The 18,248-nt window shown below is 39.4% G+C and overlaps 1 protein-coding gene across 2 annotated transcripts; it reads left to right on the plus strand.

Annotated features, from left to right (window-relative positions):
- Nucleotides 1–8,758: 8,758 nt before the first annotated feature.
- Nucleotides 8,759–10,480, plus strand: diras3.S (DIRAS family GTP binding RAS like 3 S homeolog). Of its 2 annotated transcripts, none has more exons than XM_041591390.1 (2): nucleotides 8,759–9,066; nucleotides 9,240–10,480. In XM_041591390.1, the coding sequence occupies exon 2, from the start codon at nucleotides 9,336–9,338 to the stop codon at nucleotides 9,930–9,932; it is 597 nt and encodes a 198-aa protein (XP_041447324.1). In that variant the 5' UTR covers nucleotides 8,759–9,066; nucleotides 9,240–9,335; the 3' UTR covers nucleotides 9,933–10,480. The 2 variants fall into 2 exon arrangements, with proteins under 2 accessions (XP_041447324.1, NP_001088712.1); NM_001095243.1 differs by having other exon boundaries at nucleotides 8,988–9,010.
- The last annotated feature ends 7,768 nt before the right edge of the window (nucleotides 10,481–18,248 follow it).

Genomic DNA, 18,248 nt, shown 5'->3' on the forward strand with positions numbered 1-18,248 from the left:
TGATGTGTGGGCTGACCCGATACCTGTGAAACCCGCGGGTCGGGGCCAACTTTGCACCCCCTTTTCCGGGTCGCGGGTTGAGCTCTTCTGACTCTTCCCAACCCACGACCTTACAAATGCTGGCTTCAGACTTTTATAGATGCGTGCCTGCTAGCCCTGCCCCTTTTGTGACGTCAACGGCGGGGTGGGTCAGCGCGGGTCTATAAAAGGAACCTGGAAGTTGGGCTCGGGCGGGTGGCAGACAGCTGCGGGATGGAAAAACCCGCATATCACTAATGGGCTGCCAGATCCCAGGAGAACAGCTGTTTGAAAATCTCCTGAGGGGCAACTTAGTTATCTGCTACGTGTAGGGTTGCCACCTTTTCCAGAAAAAAATACTGGCCTTCCTATATATTTATAATTTTTTCCTATTAATAACATTGGGATCAACCATCATTTTTACCGGCTAGGCCGGTAAAATACCGGCCGGGTAGGATTGCCACCTGTTCGGTTTTGACCCAAACAGTTCGGTTTTTCTAAGGCCTGTTCGGGTCTCCAGTTTCTGTTCGGTTTTCAGCCTTGTGAGGTTAATGTATTATTACAGAAACAACAAAAAAAGAGCAAATCAATCAAAAATAAGAAACTGTTTTTTCTAAATTAGCATTGCTCTATTTCAGAGCTTTCAGTATAACTGATTTCTGTATGATAGATCCCATATCTGTAATTAAAGGATTGGACTTACTCATTAAGCAGAATATAGATAAGAGATAGGTTTTCCACCAGTGTGGCCAGCTAGTTGCGTCTAAAGGTGGCCATACACAGGGAAATCCACTCGTTTGGAGCGATATCGGACTGATCCGATCGTGGGCCCTATGGCCCAACAATCAGATCAGAATGCAGACCATACGGGTGTTCAGATCGCGGGCACATCTGTTCATTGATGCGGTCCCGCGATCTGACCATCCGTATTGCCTGCATTCTGAGCCGACTTTCAGCCAGATATCGATCGGGACGCCCGTCGGATTACCCCACACGGGCCAATAAGCTGCCTGCCATTTGTCGCCAGCTTTTATCGGCCCGTGTATGGGGGCCTTTAGTGATGCAATAACCCCACCCTAGCATCATAACTCCAACTACTTCAATGTGTCTCCCTCTTATGTCACCACTGCCGCACCCCCTTTGTTCAGGTTTAGGCGCCAGCAAAAGTGGCAACCCTAGCAACCCGGACAGGCAATTTGTGGGTTCTGGCAAAGCCAGAGGGGCTGATGTAAGGTCCCACCGACAGTCACTATTTAGTGGGCTGGCGGAGGACATTTCTGGCTTCTGTGTACTTGGAATGCCAGGGTCTATTTTGACTCCCAGTCCAGCCCTGCGTGCCAACATCTCCCTGGGATGGTTATGCTGAAATCTATCAACCACATTTGCCTCCAGCTCCACTCCAGTGTCCCTAAAACTGTTCCCAGCTACACCCTCCTCTTCCTCAACTAATAGAATATACCAAATAAGGATTTTCTTGAAAGCTTGTTTAATCAACATTTCGAATGCAGCAGCTAACCTTTTCTCAGGGACTTTTCCAACTTGCCTGAAAGCACGGCCACGTGAAATTCGATTTGCAGGATAATAAATTGTGCGCAGCAGTAGCAGCCGTCCCCCCTCCATGTCTCCTGTTAACGCTCGTGCTTGTCACGTCACTGGCTGATACACCAGTATCTCCCCTCGCTTGTATTCCTCTCACCCCCTCCAGCGCTTGGACGAGTTAGCTCCTCCTCCTCACTGCAGCAGCGTGAATGGCATGTTCCACTTGGTTAAATCATGAATGAAACATGGGGGGGTTGGCAATTTTAATTCTTACATCAGATTTCATTCCTTGTGAGACCTGTAATGAAAATGGCAGTTACTTCTACAGTGGCCCACCGCTGCAAGGGACTCAGAGGGATGAGTCAATGGGCCGTCCTAGTTTATGGCTTATTCGTTTGTGTCTATCTCCCCCTATAGTTGATCTGTGCACTGGTACGGTCTAGGCTTAGTAGCTGTGAATGTACCACCCTGAAGTTATATTTCCATTGCGCCTGGTCAATAGGTAAGTCAGTGCTGCAGCCTTTAATTGTAAGCAGGTGCGTGCAGATAGCAGGGACACGGGCCAAGTATTGTACGAATGCACTTCTTTTATAGGGCGATTCCTCATTCAGCTGCACTCTTTCACAGTACTGTATTATACAAGTGTGCAGCTGAATGAGGAATTGCCCTATAGTGCAAATAGCATGAGTGTTATACTGCGTGTGCTCTGCATGACTTGTATGACGTATTTGCCATCATGTCTTATTAAACAGGTTGTTCACTTTTAAATTAACTTTTGGTATGATGTCGATATTTTTTTAGTATGATGAGATAATTTGCAATTGGTTATCATTTTTTTATTATTCGTGTTTTTTTAAGTTATTTCGCTTTTGATTTCGCAGCTCTTCAGTTTGCAGTTTCAGCAATCTGGTTGCTAGGGTCCAAATGACCCTAGCAACCATGCATTCATTTGAATAAGACACTGGAATATGAATAGGAGAGGCCTGAATAGAAAGATGAGTAATAAAAAGTAGCAATAACAATTCGTATGTAGCCTTACAGAGCGTTTGTTTTTAGATGGGGTCAGTGACCCCCATTTAAAAGCTGGAAAGAGTCAGAAGAAGAAGGCAAATAATTTAAACCTATGATTAAGGGATATACTCCCGAAACGCGTTAGGTTTCCACAGCAGTAACTCCAATAAACCTTATTCCAGAAGTGCCGTCTGCCTGTTGAGTTTTGTAGCGTCTACAGTGGGGACACTGTTCGACTGAGCACCTGGATTGAGGGAAGAGCGGTGAGCAGTAGCGGTCCTTCTTTGTTCTTTATCTATAAAAAATAAAGACAACCCTAAAAGTTGCTTAGAATAAGCCACTCTATAGCATACTAAAAGTTAACTTTAAGACGAACCGCCCCTTTATTACAGCAAATGTGTCCCAAAAGTCATGCAGAGCACACGCAGCACAGTGCACATGCTACGTCTTCCCAAACTCCTGTTCAATAACAGATGGAGGTTTAAAGGCTAGACGTCTAAAGGAGTGCAGCGAATGGAACAACTATGCTGCACCAGATCTGTCACTTTCACTGTTCTTGGGTTATTTTTGACTTTGGTCGGAACATCTGGCACATACGGTTCCTCCTACAAAGCACAATGGCTACTGTAAATGTATTTATATGTAGTGAATAATGTGAACCCTACCTTATAATGTAAAGATACTGTAAAGTCACCCTGTCTGGATTTGCAGGACCATATATATATAGGTCGTGGAACACTGAGGTGACTTCTAATATCCTCATATTTTACAACATAGGGTACATTGTTTATTATAATACACAAGTTCCAGTGAGTCATTTCACAGAAATTACACTACTAAACACTGATTATAACTCTTGACATCACTAAGCACTGTTTCTAAACAGTGTGCACCCAAGGTAACCTGGCCAGCCAGCTCTCCCCCACATACTTTACATGTAATTTCATGAATGAGCACACTGATGCTGCATTTGTTGCATGCACTGGCGGCGAAATGACCAGCAAGTGGTGGGGGGGACAAGGGTCGGGACTAGGGGTAGGCAACAGAAGGGGTATGTGCCTAGCGCCCCCTCATTGATGCCGATGGAAAGTCTGGCGCATTTGGAGCCCACTGGGTTCCAACCCTCGGGGGCCCCGTGCACATTCGCAAAAAACAGCTCAGTGTTCGCATGTGCAAGAAACGGCATGCATGACCTTCTGCGCACCGCGCATTGCGGCACACTTTTTTTTTTGTTTCGCCCGATCGGGGTCTGGGTCTTGACCAATGAGGACCGGGGCCCAATGGTTTTCTGACCCTGTTGATGGCATGCACACCTAGGCACATGCCTCTTCTGCCTAACCCTACTTCCATCCCAGTTATTTCGTGAATAACGTGCCTCATTCAGCTTTGTGCTTTTATATGGTTATGAAACTCCTCTATGACTTCTAATATCCTTATATAATGTAAATAATACAATTTAAAGCATATTCACTGCTCTTGTGTATTATATATAATGAATAAAGTACCCCCTATTGTAAAATATAAGGATATTATAAGTCACGAGGAGTTCCATGTCCCTATAAAAGCTTTTATACAGGTCATGAAACTCCGAGGTTACTTCTAATATCCTCATATTTTCCAACAATGGGTACTTTATTTATTATAATACACAAGTTTTAGTGAGCCATGTGACAAAAATAACATCACTACTCATCATTTATAACTGATGATTTCACTAGTCACCATTTATAAGGATATCATTTACAAGATATTCATTGCTTGTGTGTATTATATATAAATATCTAAAGAGTTCATATATCTTTGAAGGCAAGGTAGAGAAAGTCCTACTTTTCATGTCATGTGTTGTCTCCCATAAAACCAACATTTACGAGTTGTTGTACATAGTTGGGTTGAGAAAAGACCAAAGTCTATTATGTTCAACCCCTCTACTACACTATTGCAAAAAAAAATACCCCAGTCTTGCACTTATGAGCCCTAACTAAGGCAAAACTAGTTTGAAGATGGGTGTTTTGGAGCTTTGATGCTGCACGCCATGTACAATTTCTATCCAAAAACATTGTGCTAAATCTAGTGCGCAGAATAAATAGAAGAGGTGATGTACAAGTCCCCTTAGTTATTAAATAGCCAATATGATTAACCTTTCTAAAAGGCTTTGGTCACCTTATATTGGACTGTGTGGGGTGACTATTTTGGGAGATTGTAATCACTTGTTGTGTTATACATGATAATAGTGTCTGAGCTGTTACTGTACCTTCCAGGCATTGAATTACTATTCCTACCTGCCGAGGGATGCAGAGAGCTCTGGAAGTTCAACAGCAGCAGAAATCCCTGCTGCTGTAAATAGTAATTCTATACTCAAAAGGCAGCAGAATATTATCTCCCCAAGCCACCATTACTCTTCTTGCACATGCATATAGCTCTCTTTATGAATTCCATTGGCTTCTCTTAACACCACCAAGGTTCTGTGCTGAATGTTATTGACAAACAAGCTCACGTGTCACATGCTGCCACCATTATTTACACATAACAAGCAGCTATTTGAATCCACCTTTCATTAGGAAAAAAGGAAAATGTACATGACACACCATGGGAGGGAGATTATCTCCTGCTGTATGCAAAATGAATACACCATATGTTTTGGATTCAGAATTATGCTATCTTAGTAAATCACTGCTGCTTAGCGTGCAGAGATAATATCAGTAGCTGCCACATCTATTGTGCCCCACATACCCTAATCCATTGTGTACTGTTTGTTCCCTTGGGAACATGACCCTGCTCTGAATATATATATTTACTGTAACCTAAAACTGGAAATTTCAGGGGCAGATACACCATTTACAGATTGCTGTTCTGAGAATCTCTTGCAGAAAGCAGAGAAACCACCCACCACCATTTCATTTGTCTTTATATAAAGAAGTCTTAGAACATATCAGTTGTAAAGTACTTAAAGGGGAACTATCACGAAAATAAAAATTTAATATAAGCTTTATCATACTGAAATAAGAAACTTTCTAAATACAATCAATTAATTAAATCGTCTGTACTGTTTCTGAAATAATCAAGTTCATCGTCACTATTCCTCATTCAGCATCTGTTTCTCTTCATTCTTTCTTCATTCAGGAGTTGGGTGTCAGATGAATGATCCAATATATCTTATAGGGGGGGCTCCTTTTGCCTAGAAGATGTATTAGATCTCATTCTAATACTGTAAAATCACCTGTCTTTCTACATGCAGATTGTGTGCAAAAGGCAGTTATTTTGTTGGATTTTGTTTTTTCTGGAATCAGTTATTTGAATGAGCTCTAATTCATCTACTAGGAAAGGAAGCCCCCCCCCCCATAAGATATATAGGATCTAACTGTCAATGAATATCTGACACCCAACTGCTGCAAGAAGACAAATTGAAGAGAAACAGATGCTGAGAGAGGGATAGTGCAGATAAACTTGATTATTTTAGAAATGATGCAGAATACTTAATTTAATTTAGAAAGTTTCTTATTTCGGTATGCTTAAGTTCATATTAAATTTTAATTTTTGCTATAGTTCCCCTTTAATCGTTTACAGCCATATATAGAAGGGATGCAGCCTTGTGACACACAGAATGCTAAAAGTACAGAAACTACAGTCATACAGTCACACAAACCAGTCAGAGCAACAAACACATTTACTATTTTTGACAGGAGGGAACCATTTCAGACTGACTATTTACCACCAGCCCAGCATATGAGGTTAGATGCAGTACAAGCTGGTGCAAACAATTAAAAACAATAATTGTCAATATATATAGTTTATTTTAAATACAAGGCCAGTAGGGGGTAAGGTTTCAGTTTTAACATTAAGTCCTGAGATCAATCAATTTTCTACCACAAAAATAATTGACTTCTAACAATCATTCATTATAACTAAGGTCTAAAATAAGCTTTTCCGCAGCAAAACAAATTAAATTCCTCAAATCAAAATCCTACATTTGTTCCACCAGTGGGAGTCGTATACTGTAAGTATGAAAAGGCTTGATCAGATTATCTCTACATTTTTATTAGCTACCATTGATAAAGCAATGTTGGAAATACCCACCCTTCTCTTAGTAGTTTCCGATAATTTTTGTAGTCCCTACTTACTGATCTACCTACATAGCCAGCCTTAGTACGTGTGTGGCATGACATCTACACCGTGGAACATCTTCAATACTATTTTAATGCAAACCTATTACAATACATAATTATTATTCTAGTATGAGCTCTGTGGGTTTGCCTGTGAGCATGTCACAAAGGAAATGACCTAATCTAATAATCTTCAGTAGCTGCAAATCTCTGAGGGACATGTGGACATGAGTTTTTAGATTGTAAGTAGTGGTGAGTAGGTTGCCCTGAAACACGCAGGGCCCTTGAGTATACCTATGGGTTGAAAAGTTTTGGCATAAGACAATGAGCCCCAGATGGATGATGGTTTAAAGTGCGAGCATGGCCCCGTAATTTTTGTGATGTAATTGCCCAAACCCCAATCCAACACATGATGTCATCAATGGGGGTGTTGGTCATACAATGGCCAAAAAGAGGGTTAAAAATTTTACAACCCTGCCTCAGGGTCAAAGCTGAGAATGCTTGGTGAATGCCTGAGAATTCAGGTTAGTGTCCTAACGTACTCTAACTTAACAGTGACTGCTAGCCCCTCACACCTGCTAGAAGAGCAGTCCAGTTGTTTTCAGTGAAAGAAATGGAATAATCATGCAGAAAAGCTGCACAAAATTCATAGATCACAGTGAACTGGTTTCATTTTTGAAATGTGAAATTTGTACTGTTCCATATCAGAGAGATTTGTCCCACATATATATTGGTATTATAATTATTATGCAACATAAAATGTAGGTCTGTTAAAGTGAATATCTCAGATTATTTTGTAATAGTTTATAATGCTTTAAACTTCAACGGACAATTAAAATTTATTTTCTTCACACTGTTATTTTCCAGTACCTTTATGACAAAGCTGTGTAATTTAAACAAGACAGACTTTTATATGGCCCAAGTGTGTATAACTTGAACTTCTTAATTAATTTACTGAGGCATTCCATTCCATGAATCCCGGTAGTGGTTTGAAGTGAGTAAATTCTGTTTGTGGATTAACCAGGAACTGGGCCCTTTTAAACCACTGCTCATACATAATAGAAAAAAGGGACTTGTTTATCTCGTCATGGCTGTTGCATGCAGTGCACATATGTCCTTGCAGTAGCCAGCATATTAATGTTGTGGATGATCTGACAGTGGTAACTGAAAATGGTTAACACATTTCTAATATTTAAGCGGAGCTATACTTTCTGAAAAAAAACTTCACAAATGATTTATTTCCTAATAATTGACCTATTAATATACATATGTGTTTCGGTATACCTTTAAAACAGCAGTGTTTCAACATGGGATTATTAAATGGTACATAGGTACATACTATTAGAAATATATATATTCTTCATGAAATAGTTTTATTTATATCAATATGTGTTATATTATGTCATATATTTTAAAGACCTGCATCTCTGTTCAGGGTTATAGTTTTCATTTAAATCCTATGGTCCCTCACTGCAGAGATTCTTTTTTTGAAAATGTGTAATAACAACAGAGATATCAGGAATGTTGAATTGGCTAACTTATGTAGCTATACAGGTCATTTCTTTCCACAAAGTACCTATTTGCTGCATGTTTAATATCCGGTATCAAGCAGAGAGAATCTGACTACTATAGCAGCTATAAATATGTTTCCTTGGGTAAAACATTGGTTTAAACACTACCCATATCAATAGTTCAAAAACAAAATATATATGAACAGCCTTGAATGTCATAATCAATGCCATAATCAATGCCATAAAGCATTATGGTGATAATTTATATTGATATCTTAATCAATCCTGTAAAGAATTATGGGGATAAAGTTTTAGATATCCTGATCAATTCCATAAACTATGAAACCATAAATTATGGGGATTGTATATGGAACACTCCTGGAGGAGCCAACAGAACTGGGCAAAAAACAAGCCTACTTGTTCTCTTAGTACCTGAGTTGTGTCCTCTATTCTTTCATTGACTAGAGATACCATAGCTCCTCACAAATAATAAATGATAGATGGTGTTAAATGCATTTTTATATAATAATAAATATTAATGATGATTTCATTTTTTTGTGGGGGGGGGAGGAGAAAATGGTACAAATGGTGTGGGTGATTGCAAAGCTGTGTTTCCATATCCACTAGATGGCACAAATAATCTAATATTACTGGCACCTTTCAAACCAAGTAAGAGGAGAAGGATAGACAAAGCGAGCAAAGGGAGGGAGCTAGTTGCTGTCTTTATTCGGAGCAGTGTGTCTATGTGATGCAGTAATTAAACCCCCTCCAGCAGGCAGAAAGGAAAACTCACAGGCTGGGAGAATATAAAAGCAGAGGTGATCTAGCAAGGTGCGTTCTTTATGTTGCTGTGTGGAGCACGTTCAGGCAAAGCTTTCTTCTGACGGGTTTGTTAACTCTTTATCCAGAACATTATTGACGATAAACCAGTTTGCTATTGTTTAGTTAATTTGATGTAATGGGGTTGTTTTGTAATTGCTGGAGAATCCACAATTAAATCTTAAAGAATTGTTTGGTTTTCCTATGTGATGTAAAATATTCACATTTCTTCCCTTTACAGATTCCCATTTGACAGCACGATGCTTCCTCTCTTATTGACTGCATTTGTACCACATCACTTCTAATCTTTTGAAGGAGCCTGATTTTTTAAAGCAACATGCCAGAGCCAAGCAATGATTATAGGGTGGTTGTGTTTGGAGCTGCTGGAGTTGGAAAAAGTTCCTTAGTTCTGCGTTTTGTACGAGGGACATTTAGGGAAACCTATATTCCTACCATTGAAGATACTTATAGGCAAGTCATCAGCTGTGATAAAAACATCTGCACATTACAGATCACAGACACAACAGGGAGCCACCAATTTCCTGCTATGCAAAGGCTATCAATATCTAAGGGCCATGCATTCATCTTGGTCTATTCGGTTACAAGTAAACAGTCAATGGAGGAACTTCAGCCAATATATGAACAAATCTGGCAAATTAAGGGAGACACCCAGAACATTCCTATTATGTTGGTTGGTAACAAGAGTGATGAAATGCTGAGGGAGGTACAGGCCAGTGAGGGAGAAAGCTTGTCAAACAAGTGGAAGTGCTCTTTCATGGAAACATCTGCAAAGCTCAACTACAATGTACAGGAACTGTTTCAGGAACTTTTAAACTTAGAAAAGAGAAGAACTGTCAGCCTGCAAGTGGATGGAAAGAGGTCCAAGCAGAAGAAGAAGAAAGATAAGCTGAAAAGCAAATGCTTAATAATGTAACCTGTGCCTTAATAGACCTTATTTTCAAAAAACATCAGTACTCACATTGGAGGTATTGGGAAAAAAATGTAAAATGACAATATAATTTTGATACAAAGTGGTCTGTAAATAAATAGCCAGTTTATGCCATTGTTGTTATTTGGAGCTGACTGCATGCATCTCCAAAGTAAATATAAGGGTTGGGGCCAGTGTTATTGTGCTAGTGGCTAATAATGTTTGCACTTGACAGTAGAATGCAAGGCTGTGTTTTGCTCAATATTTATGATATCTCTGTGCTTCATTGATATATAATTTGTTTCAAGCTGGATCTGCTTGTATTCTTCTTGTGTGCGATGAAGTTGCAGACCTGTATGTAACACTTGCATGCTGGCATTTGCAGTTGGTACAGATATAACTGCTGTAAATTAAATATGTCAAGGTATATATTGTTCTAGTAGAAATGTCCTTAACTCTTGCTTTTCTTAATGCTCAGGCTGTCACAATTATTGTGTGGGCAAATGCTGCTTTTTATTATTTTTTTCCTAGTAAACAAAGCTTGATTCAACTTATTCTGGGCTGACTAGGATTATTTTTCAACAAAAAAACTCAGAATTAATCAACATGTTTCAAGGCAATTGCTTCAGTTATTGCAACAGCATCTCATTCTCTGTGGAATATTTGCAGGTACACAGGGAGGAGTTGCCTAGCACCCAGGATAGAGTGCTGCAAATTATAAACCCATTCTCTGGATTTGAAACAGAGTCCTCATTGTCAGTGTAGCTACTGTGTAGCACAGGAAGATCAGTAAATTGACAAAGTGTTCTGCCAGGTCCAACTTTTCTGTGTGTACAGTATAGCGAATAAATAAACACTGCTCTAGACACGTATGAAAGGCTGCATACAAAACCATTTCTGATGTTTTTGTTAACCACTTAAAGGAGAAGGAAAGGTTAAAACTAAGTAAGCTTTATTAGAAAGGTCTATATAAATACACCAGTAAACCCTCAAAGTAATGCTGCTCTGAGTCCTCTGTCAAAAGAAACTGCATTTCTTTCCTTCTATTGTGTACACATGGGCTTCTGTATCAGATTTCCTGTTTTCAGTTTAAACTTCCAGGGCTAGGGCTTGAGCATGCCCAGTAAGCTCCTCTCCCTCCTCCCCTCACATCAGTAATCTGAGTCCAGAGCTATGAGCCAGGAGGGAGAGACTGGCAGGAAGTTATATCACACCAAGCTAATATGGTGGCTGCTATCCTAAGCAAACAGAGAACTTCTAGAGCTTTTTACTCAGGGATGGTGAGGCATTCTGCATAATAAATATAGTGTTATAGCTTGCACTATTGTGGCTAATCTATTGGCAGTAAACTGCCTTGGTCGCTTTCCTTCTCCTTTAAGTAGCATGCTACACCCTCAGAGGATTTGCCTCAATTATATGCTTTGCTCCCCAGTCCTCTATAAATAATAAAAGAACAGGTATGGTCTGACAGTGCAGGATGCAGTTTTAGTTAAGAATATTTGGAAACATAACATATGAAGTATGGAAGTGGCTCATGCCTAAACTTAGCCTAAACTTCAGGATATTGTGGTTCATGTGAGAACTTTAGATTGCAACATTCTGACCTATGAGTTGTAGGAAAATGGTGATCAAATATATTTTTATGAGTGCTGTCTGGTAAACCTTGAAAGCCAGTAATGCTTTTAACCCTGACAGTAGAAATTGGCATGAAGCAATAAAATCAGCAATAAAATATGTACTAAAAGCTGAAAACTAGCATGAATGAACAGTAGAAATGTCAAACCCAGAGGTTACTGAGGGGTGTATAGAGGGCCCTATGGGATCAGTACTGATGCACAATTTAAATATCTGTATGTGAAACTGATTGTTTGTCTTTGCCCTATAAATATTATAGTAGCTTCTAAGTATATTCCAAAAATATAAGCAATGTATGCTTAAAAAACATATGTATTGATAATAAAGTGTTTTACAAGCCCATTTTCAAGCTATCAAGGTACTTGGGTAATATTTTGCACAGTAATTAACTCATGGATTTGCAAATGGCCTATTTATACAGAACCCTAGAAGAGTCAAGTATGTGTTTCTATTGCTGGCCATATAGTTTTAAGAATTCATCATTTTCACTGGATTTTTCTGTTTCGTGGGCAAAGCTGTTCAGCCTTTTTAGGTTTATATCCCGATTTGGTTGTTCATATCTCTTCAAAATTTAAAGCTGATCACTGAGAGTACAGGTTGACCGACTTTACGCCATCATTAAAATCTTGCGTGTAATGGTCACAAACTGTGAGAGCTAAACTGTCAGTTCCAGGTCAACATTTGACCTCATACATGGACTCATTTGGGCCATCTACCAAATATAATGCAGTGGTGCTGATTCAGTTCCTGCATTATAATCTGTGTCTCAAAGGTGTTTACACATGGAACAAACAGACCTTAATCTCTATATAAAGTTGAGATATGTTTAGCATTTATATGCCATTAATTGGTTTTGTCTTCATAGTGTTTTACATTTGTTAGGCCAGTGGTTCTTTAATGGGACCCAGATTAAGTCTAGTGAATCAATTTTTTGATTAGGTTTAAAACTGATTATGTATCTGTTTAATTGCATATTGTAGTAGAACATATGACTGTGTTAAAGAATGATGATAGTATGGCTACCCATTTTTTAGTCTCAAACCAGATGTTCTAAATCTCTTGTGTTTAGTACTAAATTATCAATCCTATCATTTGATATATAGGGCACACCAATTTTGATCACAGGTCGTTCCTTCTATGTATATTTGAAATATAAACTAATGTGTGGAGGGCTGGGGGCTACCACTGACAAAAGTAGGAAGACCTCCATGCAATTATTGAAAATGTGCAATTTAAAGGAGTTGCCTCTAAAATGTATCATGTGACTTTTTTTAAAATAACAACAGGAATAGCTAGATTTATCAGGAACTGATCAGATGATGTCTAAAGAAAATGCCAGTAAGGTAAGCAATATGTCAGGTAACATTTGTCTGGTGCAACCAAATTGGGAGCTGATTGTCCTGAGTATGACGCCAAAACTATGGCCCACCTGAACTCTTATATAAAGATTGGCAAATGAGATGATCTTTAATTGTATGGCTATCTTAAGTGTAAATGCCAATAGATCATGCAATAAAGCTTGGGTGAAGCTGGGCAATTTCGATTGCTAACTCAGCCACTAACCGAATCAGCAGCTGGTGGTTGGTGAATATAATGGCCCTTATTTTGTCAGGGTGGTTTAATCTCTTATCTAATTTTTAGGGTTCCTTATTCTTGCAACCAGGCAGACTCTATAGAGGACTGAAATACAAATTGGAAAATGTCCTAATAGCAAAATGCGCAATAGAATATGTATAATAGTAATAATACTCTCTAATAATAATCTTCTTTCTAGCCCCTGGGGTAAATGTATATTTCAGGCTGGGGATAGGTAGAACAAATGGAATATGATTAAAAATCTAAGAAACCATGAAAATCTAGACCAGGGGTGTCCAAACTTTTTGCAACGAGGGCCAGATTTGGTGAAAATGTATGGGGGCCGACCATTCAGCCTGACATTCTTTGAACCATTTAACTCATTATAAACAAGGAGTTGCATAGCCGTAGCAGTAATATTTGGGAACATTAGTGAAATGATCTGCCACTTGGTCTATACTGCTGCCTGTGTGCTGAAGGTGTTAGCAATAGACACGTACTGGCACGTAGTGATGCGCTGTTTTCGCACAATTCTTTAGTTTACTGTACTGGCACGTCAGTATGTCGATTGCACCTTCAGCCCTATAGAATTATGCGGCGTCACTTCATGCCAGTACGTGTCTATTGCTAACACCTTCAGCACACAGGCAGCAGTATAGACCAAGTTGCAGATGATTTCACTAATGTGCCCAAATATTACGGCGACGCGACTCCTGATTGCAATGTGCTGGCGGGCCACATTATTATTAATTTCATGATGGAGGCTGAGGGCCGGTGTAAATTTGAAAATGGGCCGCATTTGGCCCCCGGGCCTGACTTTGGACATGCCTGATCTAGACAGACTGCTTATTGTCTGCTCAAGCAAACACTCGTGTAAAAGTCCTTAACGTTAATCATCAGATGAACTGTCCCTTTAAAGGGGAAGGAAACCTAGTCAGCGAGTTCACAGACGACATCTTCTTCCAAGCGATCTTCTTCCTGCTGTGAACGGAGTTTTGGCGCATGCGCAGTAGGATCATTTCGCCGGTACGGATCTACTGCGCATGCGCCAAAAGTTACGTGCATGCACAGTAGATCGTACCGGCGAAATGATCCTACTGGGCATGCGCCGTTCACAGCAGGAAGAAGATCGCGTGGAAGAAGATGTCGTCTGTGAACTCCCTGGACTGGACCTGCGCAGAAGGGTAAGTAACAAGTTAGGGGCATTTGCCCAGCGGGACGGGTAGGCCAGGGAGGAGGAGGGAGGGTGGGCAACAAACGGGAGGGGGGGTGGAGGGTTTGCGCCGACTAGGTTTCCTTCCCCTTTATGGATATATGCCCCCATTTACACTGCTTAAGTGCTACCCAACTTTTACTATGAATTAGGATGGAAATTCATTATAATACATTTTGTGGACAAGATTATATTAAAATGATGATGAAATCCAAAGAGGGCCATAAATTACACTTGTAGGGTAACATTTGGCCATGGGTCACCAGTTGGATCGCCCTGAACTACATAATGATAGGTAATTTCATTATGAGGTAATAATATTGACATTTGTTAAGGATACTACAACTCCCATCATCCTATGAACAGGAAAAGCTGTGAGATTCTGGGACTTGAGACAACATTTAGAAAGCTAAATTATATCAATACTAGTAATAACAGGAAAGGTTACATTTAGATCTGAGGAAAATATATGAAGTCATAAATACTCATATTGGAAAGATCAATTGTTACAAAAATACTGAAAATGTCCAAAAATGCTCTGCCCACTCGGTTCACGATAATAGTTCAACTTTCCTCATACAGGTCACCACTTTTCTGATATGTATACTTTTTAGTAAAGGAGAAATGGGCATAAAAAATGCTGTGGTTACTTTTTTATTGCCGACCACCGGTAACCACAGCATTTTTTATGCCTATTGAGTGCTCTCCTCATTTCTCCTTTACTAAATTGGAAAGATCAATTGTTGGAAGAGAAGATATTACATGATGTAGGGAAAAAAACATTCATTGTGCTATTCATTTTTCTGTATATTCCAGCAACCTTCCACCTTCCTGGCCACTCTCTGAATATCTCCCATGCTAACCTTTTCAGTATGCTGCTGAATCACCTCACATCTCATATTTTCCTTAGTAAAACCCCTCATCCTTGTCTCTCGCATCCTAATGAACGGAACACAAATTCCTCATCTTTCCATTGCCAGCTCTAGCGTGACTCACAATCTCCTTGTGCCGGTGGAAAGTCACAGGTTACTACCTGCATGCCCTTTTAACTGTATCAGGTTTTGCTTGCTCTGCCATCAGTCACCCATTCTTGGTATTATTTTACTCTTGCAGTGTGCTACAAGCAGAATAATAAATAGGTTATTCCTGTTTTGACATACAAGGATAAACAATATTATTAATGAAAGGGATGATATAGAAAGAGTGTGGTTAATATAAATGCTGCAATGTATATGGCAGCTGCCATTTCCATTGTCTCCAAATGAACAAGTACATAATTATGCCTCAAAAGCAATAAAGAACATACAAATGTGCCCTATTGTAACTAGTAAATGCTAGCTGCTAATTGTTTGCTGTAGGTGATTAGGAATGCACAGGTACTCTTTTTAACATTGCCATCATTGTATAACCATCAAAGCCCTTTTTTTCGAAAAGTCATATTGTGTATATTGAAAGTAACTAACAATGACATAGTACATGAGGCTGGAAAAAGACCCATCAGGTACAACCTTTTTCCCAATGAAACCTGCCTACAGCAAGTTTTGAAGAATAATAAAAAATGTATGTATAAGCATTTGCAACTACGTATGTAATATGCTGTTTGTTCTATCTACATCCCCCCCAAGAAGCCACACTAATGCTGGGGACCCATGGCCATCAGTGGCAGATTAATGAGATGTGGGGTTCCTTGGCAACACTTTCCTCTAAGATGTGCCATGTTGATGTCACTGGTGCGTGCCAATCCCAACGTGTCTTTGCCATAGACGCACAGAAAATATCATACAAAAGTAGTTTTCGCACGATATTCGGTGAGTGTATGGTTCTTGACGGAATGGATGGAAAATTTTGATTGATTGACCCAAACATCGGCCATTGTTAAGTGCTGAATCGTCAGATAGGTAGAATTCTATTGTTTCTACCTGTATATCTGACGATTCAGCTCTACATGTGTGTATTGAAACGAATGATCTTTCTTAGAAAGATCGCTTCCAAGAAAGATCGTAAATGTTACGTCTATGGCCACCTTTATAGAGCTCAAGCACATGCCATTTGCCTTTTCTGGATGTCTAGCAGGTACCGGCCATGCACCCATCCTGACCATATCCAGCCCCTGCAGCACAGATAAAAATACATTGTTTTAAAGAAAAATAATAATTGAAAAAGCTAGATGAGTCCCTCATCTCTCTGGGGGATGACCTAGGGGTAGCCTATTCATGTATCTGCCAACCACAATTACTATCAAAAGGAAGGGCTTTTTTTACCACATTGTGTTTTCAAATGAAAGTACATGTATCTATAACATTTTGTGTGCACATAAATTGTATTGACAATGAGCTTTAGTTACCAGGAATGTTGATTCCCATTATCCATCTGTGCAGTTCTAATTAAGCTGCGTACACAGTTTGGTCATTTGTAACTGATTTATATACGGTAGGAAAGCCATAGTCTATGTGTATGGGGTTATCTGATGATCTGGAATGGTGATCACACCAACTGACCCACAATCTGATTAGTGACTGATTGCTGATGAGGTGGGTGATAACTAGTTGATGATAGTTGGGGTGAGAACTGTGTCAACAAGCTAATGCAGTCCTCACCATGATGGGACTTTTAAATCTACCCCATCGATGTCTGCCCAATTTGTGGCCAGATATTAGTTGGGCAGGCCCGACTGTGTCCTGAAGGACTGAGTCGGCAGCTTTTATTGCCTGTGTATGGTCACATTAAGGCTTGTGCCTAATAAAAATGCTCCATTAGTAAATCTGATAAATATTTTGTTTTTCTTTGATAGCTGCTCTTCTTTAGTGGATTGTCAGCATTCTGTGCTTTGAAAAATGAACTTACTAGCTATTATGACAAATATTTGCTTTTCTAATAATGAGCCAGAGGAGATGTTGAAGAGGAGTAGAGCAAACATAGTGGCTACAGAACAAACAGAACCATAATACTCTGCCCAATAAGCCAGCCCCTTTGGTCCGAACACTGAGAGTAAATAAGTGATGAATGCTTGCACAGTTTGCATATATCATTATTGCTATACAGCCTTAATACTCTACAGACATGCAAAGTTTTCTTCCATCTACCACTGAGAGCAATGCAGTTTAGTTAGTTGGAAATATTAAAGCATAAATTAAATAATGACCCACTCTTACTACTGGCTAATCTTGACTCATAAGCCTATAAACAATTAGCATTTTTATGCAGATCTTTGAAGCTGCTTATATGTTTTGCTACTGTTTTCTTGCTTGTATCCCCTGTAAAGCTGGGTTTTATCCGCATTAAATAAGCTATGCGCACTTGTAAAAATGATGCACACTTTTGTAGCAACATTTGCTAGATATATGTTTTATATATGATCTGCATCATTCAGTACTAGAGACTCACAGAATATAATGACATAGAGCCCCAAAATAAATTGGTGACCCCAAGAGTTAAATTGCACATCATTACTCACAAAACAAAACAGCACTGTGACCTGCACAAAATGGTACAGTGACCCAGCAGATGTTGGTTGAGCAAATGTTGGTTGACCAGATATGGGTCAAAAAGGGTCGGAGGATAATAATTGTATTAATAACAATATGTATTAGGGTACAGTCCAGATACATTCATAAACACTGGGTAAATCTGCACCTGAGCTGTAACCCATAGCAACCAATTAGTAACTTGCATTTTTCATCAGATTAAACAATGAAAGCTAACATTTGTTTCCATCGGTTACTCCCCAGGTACACGTTTGCCCAGTGGGTATTTATGAGCCACACTGTTTTCAGCTCTACTTTATTACTCTTTTGGGATTAAGATCATCTTTTTTTCTCTTCTTTTTTTTGTGCATTTTTGACAATGTACTACAAGAAATAAATGGCATCCTTTTGAAATGGAGAAGCTATCAGAAGTCA

The sequence above is a fragment of the Xenopus laevis genome, chromosome 4S, assembly GCF_017654675.1.
Source record: "Xenopus laevis strain J_2021 chromosome 4S, Xenopus_laevis_v10.1, whole genome shotgun sequence".
NCBI classification, from domain to species: Eukaryota; Metazoa; Chordata; class Amphibia; order Anura; family Pipidae; genus Xenopus; species Xenopus laevis.